At 45.2% G+C, this 22854-nt stretch overlaps 1 protein-coding gene across 1 annotated transcript in view; it reads right to left on the bottom strand.

Moving 5' to 3' along the window:
* Nucleotides 1–3979: 3979 nt before the first annotated feature.
* Nucleotides 3980–22854, bottom strand: part of BCL2L12 (BCL2 like 12) — a 33593-nt gene continuing 14718 nt past the window's right edge. Inside the window, exons 2-7 of the mRNA XM_044278130.1 lie at nt 22333–22516; nt 21397–22022; nt 18087–18218; nt 11221–11336; nt 6650–6919; nt 3980–5106 (exon numbers count right to left, since the gene is read on the bottom strand). Of these exons, the coding sequence (XP_044134065.1) occupies nt 5074–5106; nt 6650–6919; nt 11221–11336; nt 18087–18218; nt 21397–22022; nt 22333–22502 (1347 nt within the window). The 5' untranslated portion in view covers nt 22503–22516 and the 3' untranslated portion in view covers nt 3980–5073. The remainder of the gene's footprint in view (nt 5107–6649; nt 6920–11220; nt 11337–18086; nt 18219–21396; nt 22023–22332; nt 22517–22854) is intronic.

Genomic DNA, 22854 nt, shown 5'->3' with positions numbered 1-22854 from the left:
TACAAGTCAATCCGCCTCATTTAAAGGGCCTTTTACAGAGCTCAATAGAAACTAAATTTGGGATGAATGATCGTTACTGTGATCATTCTTTCCCCATTCAGTTTGCATACTGGCGCAGCACATACCTGTTTATACACAGGTTTTACCAGGGGTGTAGCTAAAGGCTCATGGGCAAGAGTTCGGCTTGGGCCCACTTTCCTCAGTTTTGTGGCCAGGGAAGCACATAGCCTTCGTGCTGCTTGAGGTAAAAATTGAAACACCTCCCCCCCCATGCCAAATTGACCTAACCCCTTTTTGTCCAGCCAGAGGTGTAACTTGACCTGCATGCACTTTCTATAATACCGGTGTCTTCTCATGTGGTACAAGGGTCTTTGGGCCCCCTCAGGCGACTGCTACCTCTGCACCCCCTCTAGCTACGCCCCTGAGTGCCTCATAAAAGATGCAATCAGGCACCAGATGAATGTTAGTTCTTGTGATCGGTGGCAGGTTGTACACAGGGCATGATCGGGAACAAGCCTGCACACAACCTGTCGACATTGTTCTTAAAGAAAGCAGCCTTTCTTTCTCATCGTTCATTCCACCAGAAGATGGAAGCACGCACATTTGATTGATCGGGGTCCCCCCATTTTTTCTAATAAGTATATCACAGGAAGATTTCCCTACAACTGTTCTCAATGGGACTGGACACGTGTATTAGCATCATTTAAAGGTGGTTGGGCCAAAAACATTTATAGCAGAGAATTCCAGCAGGCAGAAACTCTTTATATTGATCCGTAGAAGAATACAACGCATTTCAGCCTGTAACAGGCAGTTATCGACCACCAGCAGCTGAGATGGGCTGAAACGCGTATTCTGTGGAGGATCATGAGTGAAGAGATTCTCTGATATAAGTTTCATGGGGCTTACCTTTCTACGTATACCACACGGAGTCTGAGTGCCCACCATACGATAGGTGAGAAATGTATGACTCCTGGGGTCATGAGAACGAGGGGTCCCAAGACCCGAGCATGACCACCCCTCCATTCACTGTTTATGGGACTGCACAGTAGATTGCTCAAAGTAAATGAAGTGGTGGTTCGTTCATATTGGGAACCAGAGGACCTCCCATTCTCATGATCAGTGGGGATCCCATCGGTCAGACCCTCAGGGATCAGCTACGTAGGAAGTTTGATCCTGGTTGTGAATGCATTTCTCCATCATGTCTAAAGCTAAATTCAGAATCCTGATAGTTTCAGAGATGTCCATGGTGAGAGATCAGTTGGGGTTCCAGACCCAATAATTGGAATGCATCCTTTCAAAGTTCTTTTAGGAAAAAGTTTTCCTGCTTTCCCATGATGTGGCACTAAATATGTTAGAAATTTGTGGTCCTTTTCACAAGATCTAGTCCCGACTCTCGTGTCCCAACCTGTGGGGAGAATTAAGGTGGATTTTGAGAGGCCAACTGAGTGGCCGATTGTCGCGAAGGAATCGTTCCTTCTGAACAGTTGGCTGCTTGTTCAGTGAAGGAGAACTCTCATTTACATGCACCGATCTCCTTCACAGTAGGAGGATGGGGGATCGCTCGTCCTCATACAGAATCATGGCTTCTGAGCAGCAGATCGCTGTTTAGACCACACAATCTGCTGCTCAGAAGCCATGACCGGTGGTGCCTGCACCCGATGAAGGAGCTACACGCTCGTTCATCGGGTGGAGGCAGATTTAGACGGCCAGATGATCGGGAACGACCGTTCGAAGGAACGGACGTTCCCAATCATCTGGACGATTATTGGTGCAATTAAATGCACCTTAAGGGTTCCTGGAAGCCAAAGACAGTGGGTGGTGGTCACATATATGTGTTGTGCTATGGACACAGTGTTACTGAGGATTACTGTATACACAGGCCTAACGGTCCCTTTACATGGGACCACAGAGCAGGAGATTATAGGGAGGGAAGCGTTCCTTCCCAACAATCTGCTGCTCCCTGGTGGAGGAGACCCCTGCATTTACATGCAGCGATCTCCTCCAGAGTATGGGGAGGAGTGATCGCTCATGCCATCTCTCTTCCCCATACGGACTCGCTGTTTGCCAGCAGCAGGTCGTGTTTACACAGCACATTCTGCTGCCGGCATACGACGATGCTTGTGTCTGCACAAAAGATCAGATTACCCAATCATTCAGCGTTTAGTTCGTTCATTGGGTAATCGGCGGTATATTTACACTGCCAAATAATCGCTAATGAGCGTTCCTATGAATGCTTGTTAGTGATTATCTTTAAGTTTCTCAGCCCGTGGGAAGGGCCCTTAATGGACAGCAGTGGCACAGGACCAGGACAGATTTTCAATGGTAAGTATATGAGTAGATGAGTTGTCCAACTCTTAGGCTACATTCACACGACTGTAGTGTTTTGTGGTCTGGAAATTGCAGATCCACAAAACACGGATACCGTCTCGTGTGCGTTCTGCAATTTGCATATGGTTGCCAATATGATAGAAAATGCCTATTCTTGTCCGCAATTGAAGACAAGAATAGGACATGCTCTATCTTTTTTTGCGGGGCTGCGGAACAGAGCTACCGATGCGGACAAGTGCTGTCCGCAACTTTTGCGGCCCAATTGAAATGAATGGGTCCGCACCCGTTCTGCAAAAGTTTTTTTTGTATTAGGTGTAGGGGCAGTGATACTGACCATTTTGTGATATACTTTAATTACTGAAATCGTACCTGTGCCTCTCTCCACACACACGTGTATAGATAGAGAGAGTCAGTGTGGAGCGCATCTCCACAGATAAGTAAACAGAAGACACGGAGCGTTAATAAGGCACAAAATAAATGGGCCAGTTCGGCTATTTTTCTAATAGAAATGTACGATTTCAGTAATTAAAGTATATCACAAAAAAGGGCAGTATCAGTGCCCCTACACATACCCCCCCCTACACTTTAAACAGTCCCCTTAAAGAGCATCAATCCAGCAGTATCAACCCTATTAAACCAGGTGCAATGCATGGTTGGGTTGATCCAGTTTAGCAAAATGATACCCCATTTATGCTCATCTGTTCATGAGCAAAATAACTTTTTATTCCTATCAAAATGAGGTCTCCGAGGGGCAAACCCGAGCAGCATGGACTACGGCGCAGTTACGAGATTACAGGCCCAGGAGAGACGCCTGGCCCTGCCAATCAAGGGGATAGGGGAGTGACAAAGTGGAGGGGCTCTGGTGCTCCCGGGGCGGCCTAACTTACATATTAAAGGGAGTCTGTCACCGAATCTCAGCCTTTTAGACCGCTCAGATCAGGTTATAGACTCTTTTGCCCACATTACAATGTTATCTTTATTTGTGCTGTCCCTCGCCGAGATCTTCCAAAAAAGACTTTCAAAACTTATACTAATGAGGTTCGGCAAGTGCCCAGGGGCGGCGTTACTGCAGTAAGTGCCCAGGCCCCTCGGCGATGTGCCCTGAAAACCACACCTATTTTCACCCCTCTGGCCCGCCCTCCTTTCCTATTATTATCCTCCCCTCCCTCACAAATCTCGCGCATGCGCCGGTCCGTAGCTCGAAATCCAGTGGGCGGAGGAGTAGGTAATAATAGGAAACGAGGCCGGGCCAGAGGGGTGAAATAGGTGCGATTTTCTGGGCACATCGCGAAGGGCCTGGGCACTTGCTGCAGTAACGTCGCCCCTGGGCACTTGTTGAACCTCATTAGTATAAGTTTTAAAAGTCTTTTTTGGAAGATCTCGGCGAGGGACAGCACAAATAAGGTAACATTGTAATGTGGGCAAAAGGGTCTATAACCTGATCTGAGCGGTCTAAAAGGCTAGATAGACTCCCTTTAAGAAAAAAGTTATTTTTCTCAGAAACGGTGCAACCGAATATAATAATTGAGGTATAATTTTAGTCAGCTCGATCAACCCTATTAGGCATTATGGCTTGTTTAGTAGGGTTGATCCTACTGACCGATGCTCTTTGGGATGGCCCAGAATGCACATGTAATAAAAGCAAAAGAAACTTAACGTTCACTTTATTGCCATGCAAATAGAACCAATATGGTGGATAGCACCTCCTACAGTTAAAGCGGCTATCTAACCCCTATTATGCCTCCCCAAATGCCCAGGCCCCTTAGACAGATTGCATTTCCCTTGCTCCCCTGCACCCGCATTGCTCCTGATGCCCGCACGGCTGCTGTTGCATCTCCCTGCCGTGCGGATCAAAACATCCGGTGACGGAGGGGCGGGGGGGTTGGGCTGGGGCAGCCAATAGCAGGCCGCAACGGGAACAAGCCTCCATTAGTGTCACCCGCGATGGTAGGGAGGATCGTTTCCATCGTGGCCTGCTATTGGCTGCCCTTGCCACCACCCCTCACATGTATAATTTCATCCACGTGACAGGAAGATGCAGTGGCGGGCATCAGGAGTGACGCAGGTTCCGGGGAACGAGGTAAGTACAATCTGTGAGAGGGGCCCGGGCATTTGGGGAGGCATTATGGATAACGCCTTTAAATTAACATTTGCCGAAAAAAACAATTTCTCAATTATAAAAGTATAATTTTTTTTTTATCTATCTTTCCATTCAAATGTTCAGTAAACAATTAAATAGTGCAATACAGTATCTGTACAGTGTATGTCTTCAGCCCTGCCAGTCATGTGGTAAAATACTGCCCCATGTGTGCCAGCCGACAGGATCACTGTCCATTATGGCTGCCCTGAGGCCGCAGGACTGGTCAGTATATATAACCATTCAAGTCTTACACTTAGTGGAAAAATTCACCCCTCATGAAGTCATCCATGAGTCAATAAAAGTCCCCCCCGAGAGTGTAGGTGGGCAGAGGATAAAATAAGGCAATGGCACATGCCTGCAGATGCCAATGATATAAAAAAAAAGTCTCGATTTTAAAAAGTAAACAATAATTAATAAATAGTCACAAGGCGGCGTTTGGAGGATTTGGCTCCCTGAGGTATTGTAAGAGGTCTCATCATGCCACAGAAGGCGAGGGGGAGATCAGCCATGTTGACAGGGTCTTTGCTTCGTGTCCTTCGTGAGGTTTCGGGTCTGCCCAGGCTGGGATAACAGGTCATGTGAGGTAGTTCAGGGATTTGGTCACATTAGTCGATATCTCCGTGGGACACTATTTTTTCCTGCAGGTAAAAACATTTAAAAAAAATATATAAATATTACTGCATGGTCATAAATCGTGCTGACAGATTGACTGGATCAACCCCAAACTGGTTCACAGGCTCCTATGTGGACTATAAGCAACAGGTTCTGTGTAATGGGGATCTCAAGTTTTTGGGCTCCGGAGGTATCTTTGCGATGGACATGATCACACTGTAGGAGTACATAGCAGACATTTCACAGAAGTCTTCTGTCTATAAGTAGGACGTTACATATAAATGGGTAGACCAGGGGTGCACCACCTGCGGCCCTCGATACCATTCTGTGTAGCCGCCCCATCATCTGGTAACAGACATGTATTCCTATGTCTATGTGGCTGTTCACATGTATTTTTCATGTATTCTCCCATTAGATGGGAGTCCCAGACATTTAGAGTATATACTATATATACACACACAATATGACATATATACAGTATTTCAGTTGGTAATACTCCTTTAAGTTGTATTTTCCACCCTTGGGATTGCTTCAGTCTGAATGTGGCCCCCAACCAGAAAAGGTTGTGCACCCCTGGGGTAAACATTCTTAAAGGGTTATTCTCATCTGGTCACAGGATATGCCATAAATGTCCGACAGGTATCTTAAAAATATGCTCCTATCTCCTGGTCACTGTGAGGGGGGTAGCTGTGAGATAGCTATGTGTCCCAGGGATCCTGTGGATATGCCATAAATATCCAGATGGGAATAACCCTTTAAGGAAGGCCTCTCCTGAAATGTCTGTTTTAGTAGCTACTTGCATACACCATGTCATACCGATTCTGGGGTATCTATTCTTATTACTCTATGCTTTGCCATTCCTCTATTATTCCCACTAGACGTTTACAAATGCATTGCCCATAGTCTGCAATAAAGGTCCAGCGGTGTCCAGTTGTGTGTCCCTGCACAGTCTGACACTGACAGCACTGATTGGATAGTGTCAGATTGTGCAGGGACACCGAGATGGACCAATATGCAAATCCTGGAGAATCCCTCTAAGGCCTCTTGCACACAACCGTATGCCCTCCGAGACATACGGTCCGTGAGCGGGCCATATGTCCCCGAGCGGCATTGATTAGTGCGCACAGGAGTACACGGTATCATAGATTACAATGATGCTGTGCGTGTCGGGCCGCCCGACTATTGTCCCGCACTCATATGATCATATCAGATATCGTGCGCACGATCAATGCCGCTCTGGGACATATGGCTCGGAGGGCATACGGTCACGTGCAAGAGGCCTAAGTGTCACGTCCTCCAGAGCTAGAGACGCCAGCTGTACCGTTCTGGCTAATAGATAAATGTGTTCTTTTATCTAAGAATTTCTGAGGTTGGATTAACACGTTCAGGTTTTTGGACGCAGTTTTTGAACCCAAAGGGAGGAGTAGATTCAAAAAGATAACATGACAGTCTTTTCTTTTATACATGTCCTCTATCATTATCTGTTCCAAGCTTTGGCTTCAAAAACTGCACAAAAAACGCAATAGCTAAACCCAGCATTAAGAATGTGTAGACATGAGAAGAACATACCCAGCCTCCTTGCTCCTGCAGCCAGGGAACAAACATGTCCATGTATTGAAGGCTGTAGCCCATTAGTGTGTGGACGGCATGGCTATTGATCCCGGCCACCTTCCTGGTCAGCTCCATCGTCAGGGCAATCTTTGTCAGTTCTGGGCTCACATTTGAACCGGCTTCATCCTTTTCGACCTCGGCCTCACTTGTGAAAACTTCTGCAAGACGGAAGAAGCTCCCATAGGACAGCCTGCTGAGGGTATTCCTGAGGAAGGGATCCTTATTGATCTAGAGGATAAAAATCTGATCACGTCAACCAACAAAGTGACATCATTGATGCTAAAACGACACGGCTTTGGTTATCATTTTCCTTTCACACATTGGGCGCTGGTGATTGTGAAGTACTGTGTTGTGGGACCGACCATTCCTTTCATGGACCTACTTACTATATAAATGGCTTTCCAGACCCCCAGGCTCAGCTTCATTCATAGGCAACAGCCACTTGTCTTTCCTTTCACATTTCTCCATTGCTCTATTCAATCAGCCCAGTAATGTAAATTGAACTCCCACATGGAAATTCTGAATGTAGATCTAGTTCATGCTGGGGAACTGACAATGCAACTGGAAGAGTTTCCCCAATTTCCATTACAAAAGAATATCCAGTTAGCACAAATGGTTAAAACACACACCAACTGCAAGCTCAACCAACTACTTCACTGGGTTTTCCAAGATTTTATCACTGATGGTGCGGGTCTGACATCTGGAACCCCCGCTTGCAGCAGCACCGCGTCCTTCTCTGAGCTTACCAAGCACTGGGCCGTACATTGTACAGCGGCTATGCTTGGTATTGCAGCTCTGCCCAATTCACTTCATTGCGCCTAGGCCATGTGACCAATGAACATGACGTCACACTGAGTGAACGCCGCGCCTGTTTACCCCAGGGGTGCACAACCTTTTCTGGTTGGGGGCCACATTCTCAAACAGCTGATCGGCGGGGGTCCCAGGTGCCGGACCTGCACCAATCAGATACTGTAGAAAAGTCTCGGAAAACCCCCCTTAAAGCTCTTTTACACGGGCCAATGATTGGGGCACTTATGGAGAACTTATTGAGAAACTATTACATGCAGCATGGGGAGGAGTGATAGCTAATGCCATCGCATATTGTCCCCATATAGAATCATTTGCCAGCAGCAGACTGTGATTAGACCGCACGATCTGCCGTCGGCAAGCTATGATTCTTTTGCTTGCTTCAGAGCTGAACCCAGACATACCCACATTTTTACCCAGGCAGTCCCCCTGAGTTGAGCATCGGAGCATTTCATGCTCTGATGCTCTCCTTTGCCCTGCGCTGAATCGTGCAGGGAAAATACTTTTTCAGGAGATCCGGTGACGTACCGGGCTTGCCATGGGCAGGCTTTAGCGCTGCCCTAGCCTGTAAAACGGTGCCGGTGATGTCACTGAATACACTGCTGGATGGAAGCCTCTGCCTAGCATTGTAAAAACATATACAACAAAAGCCCTTGCCCTGCATTTCATGCTCCGATGCTAATGTCAGGGGGCCTGCCTGGGTGAAAATGGGGGTATGTCCGGGTTCAGTTCTGAACCTGGACAACCCCTTTAAAATTGTGATTGCCTGATGAACGAGCTAACTTTAACACATGCAGATCACCGCTGACGATCTTTCCTACGAACGGCGATGATCTGCCTGACTATCTCCTGGTCTAACATAATTACAAAAACTAAATGGCTGCACACGGTTATATATACAAACAATAGAGCTAAGAAATGGGGGTCATTCTAGATAAAAGTGGTACAATACCGACTAGAAATGAGTAATGGGAGCTCTTAGCGCACATACGTGTCGGGCTATCTCCTAATACAGCCCTTACTTGTTCAGCAGATGTGGATCCAGCATGCCTCTGCTGCTTATTTGCTGCTGTAGTTTCAGGAACTGTATGCATCACTCCTGATTAAAAAAAACTACAAATCCCAGCATGCCTCACTTCTATAGGGCACACATACTGGAAAGCAAAAGATGGGAATTCTATGCACTATTTAGCAGTTTCTAGCTGCAATACCAAACACGGCCGCTATACAATGTATGGCGCTGTGCTTGGTTTGCTGAGAGAAGGCTGTGGCGCTACTGCGAGCGGCGATGTCTTCTCAAAAAGCAGATTGGCGGGGTCCCGTGTGTCAGACCCTACTAATCAGATTCTAATGACCTATCCAGAGGATAGGCCATCAGTGTAAAACTCTCTGAAAATCTCTTTAATGTAGCTGAGATGCAATACCAAACAAAACCTGTTGACAGGTGTGGCACTGCTTTGGAAAGAAATGCTTTTATAATCCTGGACAACCAACATAAAAAGATTTTCTAGAAATTCATAGGCAGATACCATAGTTAGTACTGGTGTAAAAATGATATAAGGCCATTAAGCTCAACCAGTGGAAGGGAGAGAATGTGGCTGAAGACACGAGGTAGGGGGGAAATGTAGAGCTATTTTGAATAACCCTTTTCTTGGCCCCAAGCTTTCTATTACATACACATCTAGAGAGTGTTTTCCATGACTGTCAATGAGGGAAGCATGGCAGTCCCTTTACCATTGATTCAGCCACGGCGGCTCATCTTAACGTGTACCAAATAGTCCAGTGGGGCTGATCTGTGGTACCAGGCAGACACCCGTACTAAAAAGATGCTGTGTCTGATTAAACAACGATGATAGGCAGAGGACCTGAGGAGCAATCAGACATTTATGGCTTATCGTGAGGAAAGGCCAAAGTTTTAGTCCTTTAATCAGCTTTCTGTAATCGCCTTTACCAACAAGCAGTGAAAAATAGAAGGAATCTGGAAAAGTGGGCAAATACAGTCCTGATCAAAAGTTTAAAAGACCACTTGAAAAATTGCAAAAAAATTATATTTTACATTGTTGGATCTTAACAAGGTTCCAAGTAGAGCTTCAACATGCAACAAGAAGAAATGGGAGTGAGACAAAACATTTTTTGAGCATTCGATTAATTGAAAATAACGATTAAACTGAAACAGGCTGTTTTTCTGCTGATCCAAATTTTAGGACCACATGCCTTTAGAAAGGCCAAATCTGTGCAAAGATGTTGATTCATTGTCATTTTCTGTCAGGTAGCCACACGTTGTGATGGCAAAGGCAAAAAAACTCTCCCTTTTTGAACGTGGTCTCTCACAGCGCGCCATCGCTGCTGAGGTGGGACGCAGTAAGACAGTCATTTGGAATTTCTTAAATAATCTTGAGGGTTATGGAACAAAAAAGTCAAGTGGAAGACCCCCAAAAATTTCACATCAGCACTGAGCCAGAGGATCCAATTGGCTGTCCGTCAAGACACTGGACGATCCTCGACCCAAAATAAGGCCCCATGCTGACTGCAGCCCCATAACCATCAGACGGCATCTGAGACTGAAGGGCTTCAAAAACAAAAAACGTCTTCAAAGACCTCGTCTCCTTAAACGCCACAGAACTGCTCGTTTGGACTTTGCAAGAGAGCACCAAACATGGGACATTCAAAGGTGGAAGAAAGTTTTATTCTCTGATGAGAAAAATGTTAACCTTGATGGTCCTGATGGTTTCCAACGTTACTGGCATGACAAGCAGATCCCACCTGAGATGTTTTCTACGTGCCACAGTGGAGGGGGCGCCATAATGGTCTGGGGTGCTTTTTCATTCAGTGGAACAATGGAACTTCAGGAAGTGCAGGGGCGTCAAACGGCCGCTGGCTATGTCCAGATGTTGCAGAGAGCATTCCTCATGACTGAGGGCCCTCGTCTGTGTGGTAACGACTGGGTTTTTCAACAGGACAACGCTGCAGTACACAAGGCCTGCAGGACAAGGGACTTCTTCCAGGAGAATAACATCACTCTTTTGGCCCATCCTGCGTGTTCCCCTGATCTAAATCCAATTGAGAACCTTTGGGGATGGATGGCAAGGGAAGTTTACAAAAATGGACAACAGTTCCAGACAGTAGATGGCCTTCCAGACGGTAGATGGACTTCTTCCAGGAGATAACATCACTCTTTTGGCCCATCCTGTGTGTTCCCCTGATCTAAATTCAATTGAGAACCTTTGGGGATGGATGGCAAGTGAAGTTTACAAAAATGGAAAACAGTTCTAGACAGTAGATGGCCTTCGTGCGGCCGTCTTCACCACTTGGAGAAATGTTCCCATTCACCTCATGGAAACGCTTGCATCAAGCATACCGAAATGAATTTTTGAAGTGATAAACAATAACGGTGGAGCTACTCATGACTGAGTTCATGTTTGGAAGTTGGATTTCTGTTTTGGGGGGGGGGGGGGTTTAGTTTTTTTTTGGAGGTGTGGTCCTAAACCTTTGATCATTTTATTCGTTGTTTTCATTAAATTGAATGCTCAAAAAATGTTTTGTCTCACTCCCATTTCTTCTTGTTGCATGTTGAAGCTCTACTTGGAACCTTGTTAAGATCCAGCCATGCTAAATATGATTTTTTGCCATTTTTCAAGTGGTCTTAAACTTTTGATCAGGACTGTATGTCCTGTGACAGTTTGGACAATGATCACTTGTCACATTGAGCAGTCAGCACTCACCTTTTCATTGATAACCACAGCCTGTTCCTGCAGAAGGGCCACTATCTTCCGTATCACCTCGTCCTTGTCCTCGACGTCTGGCACATCGCAAACTGTCACATTATTGTTGTCTGTCACTTGTATAAAAAAATAAAATAAAAGTAATTAGATGTCTGCCACAAAAGCCACAATGAACGCACGGCAATGGATAGGTAGACTCTTTTAACGGCTCCCAGGCATATAGAGACTGAACCTTTTACAAATATGGAGTTATGCATCTCCATGGTCACACACAACTTCATTTAGCGCAAACCTTGACACGTATCTCAGGAACTATTTCTGACATAGTCCACTCAATATATGCATTAACCAGAGTTAAAGAAAAATCACACAGGCCACAAAGGCTCTTTACTGTATAGCAAAGAGCTGCTGGCTGCATATGGGAAATTTATCAAAACTGGTGTAAAGTAGAACTGGCTTAGTTGCCCATAGCAACCAATCAGATTCCACCTTTCATTTTTCACAGCTCCTTTGGAAAATGAAAGGTGGAATCTGATTGGTTCCTATGCCATTCTTCCATCACACCAGTTTTGATAAATCTCCCCAATTGGGAGTCCATACACTGCACGTCGAGAGTGAATAGCCCTTTATATTCCTCCCTCTGTCTCCTTTATTTCTGATTTACAGATAAAAGAAGCAAAAAAGGGCCAAACGGAGGGAGTATGACTGCAGGATCAACACAAGGCTTGTGCGTAGTCTGTGATCATGGATACACATACATCTGCATAGGAGCAGAGCATACTGATTCTTACTAATCGATGGGTTCTTCAAACAGAGTCTGCTCAAGAGACCCCCTGCCCTTGATTGACAGGGACAGATCTTCTTAGGGTACTTTCACACTTGCGGCAGTGTGATCCGGCAGGCAGTTCCGTCGTCGGAACTGGCCGCCGGATCCGCCGATCTGCCGCTGACTGAAAGCATTTGTGAGACGGATCCGGATCCGTCTCACAAATGCATTGCAAGGACGGATCCGTCTCTCCGCTTGTCATGCGGACCGACGGATCCGTCTTGTACATTTTTCTCATTTTTACCGATCTGCGCATGCCGGAACGACGGATCCGGCATTCCGGTATTCTGAATGCCGGATCCGGCGCTAATACATTCCTATGGGAAAAAATGCCGGATCCGGCGTTCAGGCATGTCTTCAGTTTTTTTCGCCGGAGAGAAAACCGTAGCATGCTACGGTTTTCTCTTTTGCCTGATCAGTCAAAACGACTGAACTGAAGACATCCTGATGCAAACTGAACGGACTGCTCTCCATTCAGAATGCATGGGGATAAAACTGATAAGTTCTTTTCCGGTATAGAGCCCCTGTGACGGAACTCTATGCCGGAAAAGAAAAACGCAAATGTGAAAGTACCCTCAGGCTACTTTCACACTAGCGTTATTCTTTTCCGACATAGAGTTCCGTCCTAGGGGCTCTATACCGGAAAAGAACTGATCAGGCATATTCCCATGCATTCTGAATGGAGAGCAATCCGTTCAGGATGCATCAGGATGTCTTCAGTTCAGTCTTTTTGACTGATCAGGCAAAAGAGAAAACCGTAGCACGCTACGGTTTTATCTCCAGCAAAAATAACTGAAGACTTGCCTGAATGTATTAGTGCCGGATCCGGCATTCAAAATACTGGAATGCCGGATCCGTCCGTCCGGTCTGCGCATGCGCAGACCTTTAAAAATGAGAAAAAAATAAATACCGGATCTGTTTTGCCTGATGAAACAGGAAAAAACGGATCCGGTATTGCAATGCATTTTTCTGACTGATCAGGCATTTTTCTGACACAGTCTGAAAAATGCCTGATCAGTCAGAAAAAATGACATGTGCATACAGTTTGCCTGATCAGGCAGGCAGTTCAGGCAACGGAACTGCCTGCCGGAATCAAACAACGCAAGTGTGAAAATTACCCTTAACTGATGATCTATCCTCTAGATTGGTCACCAGTATCTGATTGGTCGGGGTCCGACAGGAAGGGACCCCCGCCAATCATCTGTTTGAGAAGGCCACAGCTTTCCCCAGCTTTTCCTAGGCAGAGGGCAGAGTGATGTCACGTTCATTGATCACATGGCCTAGGCGCAGCTCAGCCCCACAGAAGTAAATGTGGCTGTGCTGCAATACCAAGTACTGGTATGGTACTAATGCTAGGGAGGTTCATCCCCGTTGCGGCCTGCTATTGGTTGACCGCCACCCAAATACCCCTACACGTCTCTGGATGTTTTGATCCGCACCAAGGGGAGATGCAGCAGCGGCCGTACGGGGAGCAGGAGCGATGTGGGTGTCGGGGAGCGAGGTAATTGCACTGGCATTGTAGGGGTTGGATAACCCCTTTAAACAGAGTAGGTTCCTGCCTGGATTAGGGTCAACTTGCCAGGGTAGGTGGGCTCAGATATTTTTTTGAACAAAATATATTTTCCAACCTCATATTTACCATTTCCAATATATAGATTTTGCATTTAGAGTTTTGAAAATACTGTTCTGTCTTTCTTTCATTGTGGCCCTGTACATGTACACTTATTTATCATATTGTGCAGGATATCTTTATCATTTTTGCGTCTGTCTTTTTCCTTTCCAGTCTTATATAATCTGTAAGTCCAGCCTGCCGGGGTGTTTATCTCTACATCAGTCGGTATTCTTCCAGGTGTCAATTTGAATTCCTTTCACGCATCTTATTCTTTATTGCAGTTACTGGTGGTTGAAGGGTAGCGTATCATAATGGACTGTACTGTGCCAATTCCCTCCATAAAGCCTCATTCACACGTCAGTGTTTTGTCAGTAATTTCCATCAGTGATTGTGAGACAAAACCAGGATTGGAGCCTCCACAGACATAAGGTATAAGGGAAAGATCTGCGCCTGTTCTGTGGTTGGACCCGCACCTGGTTTTGGTTCAAAATTACTGATGAAAATCACTGACCGAACACTGACGTGTGAATGAGGCATAATTCACCCTACCTACTGCCCAGATAAGGATACCCCCTTTCCACGGAGGCTGTCACCTACACAGTGTCATGTTCTTTAAGGGCTAGAAATACTGTATAGGGCATCCTAGTGTTGGAATGCCCCACTTCCATAGATGTTACATGACAGATGCAGAGACCTTATTATAGACACCCTCCCTCCATTCCTCTGTATTTTGAAATGTTGTGCACAGGAACAGTAATTGATATTGCCATTAAAGCTGCCTTTATTAACATCATCCTCTTAGCCTGTATATTTTGTGAAGGGGTTACTTTCAAAGTCATACAGACAGTCTTTCACTAATATGACCACTAGAGGGCGCAGTGATACACATGTGCCTTGTTCAGAACACTGCCATTGTGGTGGGACATCTTTTCCAGCACAAGGCCCTATACCAGTGATGGCTAACCTCCGTCACTCCAGCTGTGGTAAAACTACAACTCCCAGCATGCTCCATTCATTTGCATAGAGTTCTGAGAACAGCCAAGCAAGTGTGCATCTTGGGATTTGTAGTTTTACCACAGCTGGAGTGCCGGAGGTTAGCCATCACCGCCCTATACTATTATCTATTAAGCCATATGGATTTAGACGGGCCGAATGAGCGGCTGATTGTCGGGAAGGAAGTGTACCTTCCTGATAGTCGGCTGCTTGTTCAGTGAAGATCGCACATTTACCGGACGGGAGATCACTAGAACGATCCCTCGTCCTCATAGAGAGTCATGGCTTCTAAGCAGCAGACTGCTGTTTAGATCGCACGATCTGCTGCTCAGAAGCCATGATTGGTGGTGCCTGCACAAGTGACAGGATCACTGATGAACGAGCTTTTCGCTCATTCATCAGGTGATTGACGGCACATTTAGACGGCCATTAAACTGTCTGCATCAACAGATGTTTCCGATAAAATCTGGACGATTATTGGTGCCTCTAAATGCACCTTTAGAGTCCTCTGAAGAACCTGATATTATGACAAAGGGGAAATGCGTTGGGACTGTTCACTTAGGTTTTAGGGCCATCCAGTGACTGCATAGGTGACAGCCTCCGTGGTGCGGGGGCACCCTTATCAGAGCGGTTACTCTGCAGTTAGGTAGGGTGGATAGGCACAGTCCATTATGATAATCTACCCTTAAACCCACAGTAACTGGGACAGAGAATAAGATGCGTGAAATACAGACTGCCTTTGAGGTGAATACCTCGGCTGGACTTCCAGGTTATACAAGACTGGCACACAGTGGCACTGGGACTCCATGACACAGGACTAACTAGCCGCCAATCTTCTCGTCACTTCTTGATATCTAGAATGTGCTCCCGATCTAGTTATTTTAGATATCTGCGTTTAGACATAGTTCTTTTTTCTTATAATATATCTATTAAAAGGTGGAGTTTTTTGCAGTGATAGTGTATTAAATTTGACACCTATTGTACAGTGATGTGTATGTGCAGCTGCTCTCCCCTCACTTTGGGGGTCCCATTCTGGAGGTAGGAGCAGGTCCCGGAGGTGGGACCGACACCTACCTGACATTTATGGCATAGCCTAGTGATATCCCACAAATGTTGAGATGGGATACCCCTTCAACTACAGGAAGGAAAAAATACATCTAGGCAAAAGCATACATAACAGCTTGCAGAACACTTTAAGGTTATGTAAAGCAGCTCCAGAGAAGCAACCCAAACTAGTGGGTATGCCATAAATATCTTAGATGGGAATACCCCTTTTACCGCCGCGCACCGAGTAAAACTGACAGACTGGGTTATGCCAAGCACAGAGTACATGGAGGTGGCGCAACACAGGGTTTCATTCCTGCTCTGCCCCCCATGCAGCCCCTAACAAACCGACAGTCTTACCTGGATTGCTTCAAGTTGCTAAGGCTACTTTCACACTAGCGTTGTTTGAATCCGCCAGGCAGTTCTGGCAAACAGCATGCAAACTGATAGCCTTTTTTCCGGATCCGCTAGACAGATCTGGTGAAATAAGAGATCTGTCTTATCCGGTATCATCCGGAATAACGGATCCAGTATTTACATTTTTTTCAAAGATCAAAGGCGAAACCAGCTCTTCCTATATCCCAGCGCATGCGCAGACCAGAAAACCGGATCCGGCGATGCAGAAATTTCCAAAACACTTGGTACCGGATCCGGCATTAATACATCTCTAAAGAAATGAATGCCGGATCCAGCAAGTGCGGTATTGTTCCAGGATTTTGTCCGTAAAAATACTGCAGCTTGCTGCGGTATTCTGTCCGGTCAAATACCGTAAAAGTGACAGAACGGAAGACATCCTGATGCATACTGAATGGATTGCTTTCCATTCCGAATGCATTAGGACAAAACTGATGCGTTTTTTTCAATATCGGAAAAGAATAACGCTAGTGTGAAAGTACCCTAAACCACCTGTTTTGCCCCAATCCAGCTCCAGCAGTGGAAAAACTAGCTAACTTGAGGAAGGGGGGACGGGGGGACGGGACTGCTTTAGATGCTGCTATCTCCTGAATGGTAGCAGCTAGAAACATGCTGGTCTTGTTTAAAAGCTTTTAGACAATACCAGAATGACAGCAATATGTTCAGTACAGGGGAAGATATCACTGAAAGAAATTGGGATGCTGTGAATGCAGCTAAAAGTGAAAGTAAAAGTAAAGGCAGGTTTTACCCATGATTATTTCCACCTCGATTTCTAACAGTGATTTCTCCTCTGTTGCTTGGACTTTAGCTGTCATTGTGGTATATATGTCAGCTTTCAAACAAGACCAGCTGCATGTTTCTAGCTGCTACCATTCAGGAGATATCACCATCTAAGGCTAGGTCTACACAACGACATTTTGTTGCACTAATGTCGCGTGGCAATTTTTATAATGGCAGTCTATGGTGTCGCACTGCAACATGCAACATGCTGCGACACAACAGTCGCAGAAAATCCATTCGAGATGGATTTTTCTGCGACTGTGGCGTCGCAGTCGCAGCATGTCGCATGTTGCAGTGCGACACCATAGACTGTCATTATAAAAACTGTTGCGCGACATTAGTGCAACAAAATGTTGCGCGACAAATGTTGCGCCCTATCTGTCGCGCGACAAATGTCGTCGTGTAGACCTAGCCTAAAGCAGCACTCCACCCTCCAGTTACCTACTTTCACCACTGCCGAGCAGGACTCCGGCAAAACAGTTAGGTGGTTAAAGGAGTACTGCAGTTAGACAATCTATACCTTATCCACTGGATAGATAATAACTGTTAGATTGTTGGACCCCCCACCGATCATGAGAATGGGGTCCCATTCTCTTGTATCTCTGAAGTGGTATGTTTTTCACACTATGAGACTGCCAAGGATAGCCGAGTGCTGTACTCAGGGACCTCCAGAAGTCCCCTAGAGATGAATGGGGCAGAAGCACGTATATGTTTGTCTGCTCGCATTTACCATCCATTCTGTAATGACAGCACTCCATCCTCTGCCTCAGAAAGACGCAACCTTCTTTACACCATTATGGGGGAGATTTATCAAAACTGGTGTAAAGGAAAACTGGCTTAGTTGTCCATAGCAACCAATCAGATTCCACCTTTCATTTTCCAAAGCGGCTCTGAAAAATGAAAGGCAGAATCTGATTGGTTGCTATGAGAACTAAGTCAGTCTTCCTTTACTCCAGTTTTGATAAATCTTCCCCTTTGTCTTTCTGAACTATGTCTGCGCCCTCTTGGTTGGTTGCCAAAGGTTGTGCACCCGTGCTCTAAAGGGGCACACAAGACACTACAACTAAAAACAAAGGTCATCCATTAGAAACAACCTGGACGTGTACTAGAATAGTCGCCAGTACAGACTGACCATGGGAAAGTGGAAAGGATACAAAGTAGGTCCATTCTTCTAAGAAATCAGGAACATCATCATACCTTCTACATTGAATACTGGAGAAGCAACACTAATCTTCGGGGGCTCCAGGGGACTCTTCAGCTTTTTGTGTTTGAGCAAGGTCTCCAGCTTCTTTGCAGCCAAGGAGAAAATCTCAGAGTCTTCAAGTCTCCCTAATAATACAGTAATATAAAAGCATGGAGGTCAGTACAGTTCAGCATGGAGGTCAGTACAGTTCAGCATGGAGGTCAGTACAGTTCACTAGTGAGCCTTTACCGTTTTCATCCGCACCTTGTGAGAGCCAGAACTTTTTAAAGTTTTCTGTCACCACAGCCTTATGTGGCCTGACTACGGCAATACCAAAATAATACTACTAATTTTGCACTTTGAAATCATAAAAAATAAATAAAAAAATCACTTGTTTTTCCCATTAATAGGTGCCCCCCTGCCAAGACAACCCACCGTCATCTTGTGATAGCGTTGCAGCATGGGTGGGGGATGATGAGGTGAGAGTGGCCACCCTATCTCTGTATAATCACTTGGATGCTGCCGCTGTTATTGACCACAGCATGTACGGGATGGGATCGGGGTTATCTTCGATTCTGGTTGTTGCAGCAGGAGTCATCTGTATATTACAGCTGGCCCTCGCTGCGGATGGCACAGGCTCAGCTCCTGAGCCCGCATCATTCACATGATGTAGCTGAACTTCGCAATGCTCATAATCGTGAAGTACAGTTTCATCATATTGCAGGAAGGGGATTTAACCTTAAAGGGGTATTCCAGCAGAATCCATTGGACAGGTCAAATTGCCCCTACTAATTGGTAAAACAGAATCTACCTCCAGCCCACGAGGTGTTTCTGTGGAGCGGCTGCTTAATACAACTCTATTGAGGTTTCCTGACACACAGCTTTCCTGTGTGTCAAGGTGGGACCAAGAAGCAGACACCGGCAGGGGATCAGTAATCGGGTGTATTTTCCTTTTATTTTTTTATACCACTTTGAGCTGTGAATTTTAACCCATTAGTGACATAGCTAATTTTACACTATTTCTCCTGTTTTCCTGCAGTCATAACTTTATTTTATTTTGTCTTCAATTTAGCTGTATGAGACCTTGAATTTTGCGGGATGTGTTGTAGGATTTTTCAGGAACCATTTTGGAGTACATCTATGTGTATTAAATAACTTACTTTTAGGGGGAAAGATAAAAAAATACCAAAACAAACAAACAGCAATTTTAACATTGTTTTGTGGGATTTATTTTTACAGCGTTCATTGTGTGGTATAAATAACATAATACGGTAACATTATTCCATGGGTCACTACTTATGAAGTTGTTGCCAAATTTACCTTTTTTTTTTAAAATATTTTTTCTCACCTATACCACAGGCTGTCAGCAGTCTCACTGCTCCCCCTCCTCCTCCAGGCTGAGATCACAGCCAGCAGAAGGGTCAAGGGCTGCTTTAAAGCCATTGTTCATCGTCCGGATAGGTCATCTTCTATGGAGAGGGGGCGTAGCTTAATTACATGTACCCGCTCAGGAGCAGTTACTTGTATTACAGTGCATTTCAGAGACGAAGTGCAGTGTAATGAAGAGGAACCGGTACTCGCATGCAGTGCCGCCTTCTCTTCATATAGCCGATCAGCGGGGGTCCCAGGTGTCTGACCACCACCGATCAGATATTGATGACCTATCCTGATGATAGGTCATCAATATTAACAGCTGGACAACCCCTTTAAGTCTCCATATGTTGGGCTGGGTAAAAGCTAGACATTTTATTAGAAAACTAACAATCTAAGAATCACAGCATTATCTTCGCTTCTAACAATATTGTTGACCTATGCTCAGGATTTCAGCAGTTTGAAAGCTGACAGTTTTATGCTTTAAAACAAGACCAGAATCATAGTCCTTTACATCAGAAGATATAGCTGTTAGAAATCTGGCCAGGAGTGAAAGCAGCTTAAACCGGCTTTCACTTCCAGTTGCTACCACTGTCAACCCCATTTCTAACAGCTATATCTCCTGATGTAGAGGAGATAATACTATGATTCTAGTCTTGTTTTAAAGCATAACACTGTTAAGTTTTCAAACTGCTGAAATCCTGAGCATAGGTCAGCAATATTGTTAGTCCCAGACAAAACCTTAAAAGAGTAGCTTAAAAAATGTATCCTTTAGATGGGACCAAGCCATCTTTGGCCTTTTGGACTGCACAAAATGCTACTTTTCATGGGCTAACACCTATAATGTTCATGAATGTCAGTTTGGAGGGACGTGCATTGTGCCATTACACATATATGTGTATAGTGCATGTTGCTATTCAGCCCTTGCCTCAGCAAGAGGTTCTTCCAACCAAAATTTGCCAAAAATGCACAGCAAAGATACACTCACCTAAAGAATTATTAGGAACACCATACTAATACGGAGTTGGACCCCCTTTTGCCTTCAGAACTGCCTTAATTCTACGTGGCATTGATTCAACAAGGTGCTGATAGCATTCTTTAGAAATGTTGGCCCATATTGATAGGATAGCATCTTGCAGTTGATGGAGATTTGAGGGATGCACATCCAGGGCACGAAGCTCCCGTTCCACCACATCCCAAAGATGCTCTATTGGGTTGAGATCTGGTGACTGTGGGGGCCATTTTAGTACAGTGAACTCATTGTCATGTTCAAGAAACCAATTTGAAATAATTCGAGCTTTGTGACATGGTGCATTATCCTGCTGGAAGTAGCCATCAGAGGATGGGTACATGGTGGTCATGAAGGGATGGACATGGTCAGAAACAATGCTCAGGTAGCCCGTGGCATTTAAACGATGGCCAATTGGCACTAAGGGGCCTAAAGTGTGCCCAGAAAACATCCCCCACACCATTACACCACCACCACCAGCCTGCACAGTGGTAACAAGGAATGATGGATACATGTTCTCATTCTGTTTACGCCAAATTCGGACTCTACCATTTGAATGTCTCAACAGAAATCGAGACTCATCAGACCAGGCAACATTTTTCCAGTCTTCAACAGTCCAATTTTGGTGAGCTCGTGCAAATTGCAGCCTCTTTTTTCTAATTGTAGTGGAGATGAGTGGTACCCGGTGGGGTCTTCTGCTGTTGTAGCCCACTTTTCTTTCCCATTCTGACATTCAGTTTGGAGTTCAGGAGATTGTCTTGACCAGGACCACAACCCTACATGCATTGAAGCAACTGCCATGTGATTGGTTGACTAGAAAATCGCAGTAATGAGAAATAGAACAGGTGTTCCTAATAATTCTTTAGGTGAGTGTATATATTGTACAGGAGGTCTGGATGAAAACATAGGAAAAGTTTAATAAAAAGACAAAAATATATTCTTACCAGTTTCCTGAGCAGGATGTTCCTCATAACAGGATTTCACAGGTAGAAAGTCAGGCCTGGTAGGCTTGGAGTCTGTAGCCACAGTAGCCTCTTTGTGCGTTTTCTTCTTAAACAGTCTTTTCATGGAGAAGGAACGACTTAGCTTTTTTGATGTTCCATTTGGCAAGTGCTTCTCATGAGAGTCCGTTTCATACTGCTCTTCTTTTGGCAAAGAAACTGTAGAGGACCCCACAGTACAGGCAAGTAAGGGGTTAGGTGACTTGGGACGTTTCCAGGAATCCCCTTTGGCCGCAACTTTCCCATGGTGTTCGAGTATGGAATCAATAGAGTCTCTGGATTTACTGTGAATACTTCCATTCCTTTCTTTTGGTGTTCCAGCCTTCTCCTTGGTTTGGCTATTTTTCTTCAGCAGCTTCTTAATGTTAGTTTTGAAACCATGCTTTGTCTCCTCTACCCGATTGATCTCTTCGTGTATGGAATTCCAGGTACCATGATTCCCCCAAGTTGACTGCTCACCAAATGTTGGGCTCCTGCTTCTTTCATCCTTTTGAGGCTCCTTGCTTCTTTTTCGATCTGACTTTTTAGTTTTCTTTGGAAACAATTCTTTACTTTCATCATGGCTCACCCTTGAGAGGAAAAAAACAAAGACATTCTGTGAACCTGTAGGAGCATCACCCCAATCACCACCTACAACTTGTGTGACATCTGCAAGTCCTAGTACACACTTCACTTAGCACCATCATTTCCTCAAGGAAAATTGCTGAATGATGTGCATTGCAAGGAGATCCACATAAATTAGAAATTTCTAATGCAATATTGAATCTATCTAGTTACAAAAGCTTCTCCCCCCCCCAGCCCAGTTTGATCACCATGTCAGGCAGTAGGACAAAGTCTTGTATATCGAGCATTAAAACTTTTAGCGATGAGAGGCTGTACCTGTGAGAATACTTCTTAGGGTCATGGTATGTGCGCCCCACATGTCCTAGATGTCTTCCCTCCTCCTGATTCAAGGATCTTTTTAAAAAGGCTTCCAAGACACACTTTGTTTCTGCTTTCACCTTTATTATGCTGAGGTCGTCATTTGTGGGCTTTTTCGTGGTATCCATTCCACATCACTGCTCTAAAATACAGGAACCCAGGGATACGCAGACAATTATTAGAAATTATAGAAGTTAGATGAGTAGGACCACCAGGTAAGGCCTCATTCACACGTACGTGGATTTTCACGGACCACAGTCAATGAAAATCCGTCCTGCTGAGTTCACGAGCGCACGGCACAATTGATTGCTATGACGCCGTGTCCTTCATGCCGCCGCTGTACAGTAATACACTCGTATAATCTAAAAGCACGGAGTCATAGCAACCTTTGATGCCGTGCGCTCATGCACTCAGCAGGACGGGATTTGACGGACCATGGTCCATGAAAATCCACGTATGTGTAAATGAGGCCTAACTTCA

This window comes from Bufo gargarizans, chromosome 2 (genome assembly GCF_014858855.1).
Source record: "Bufo gargarizans isolate SCDJY-AF-19 chromosome 2, ASM1485885v1, whole genome shotgun sequence".
NCBI classification, from domain to species: domain Eukaryota; kingdom Metazoa; phylum Chordata; class Amphibia; order Anura; family Bufonidae; genus Bufo; species Bufo gargarizans.
This window is presented reverse-complemented; position numbering and strand designations above follow the sequence as displayed.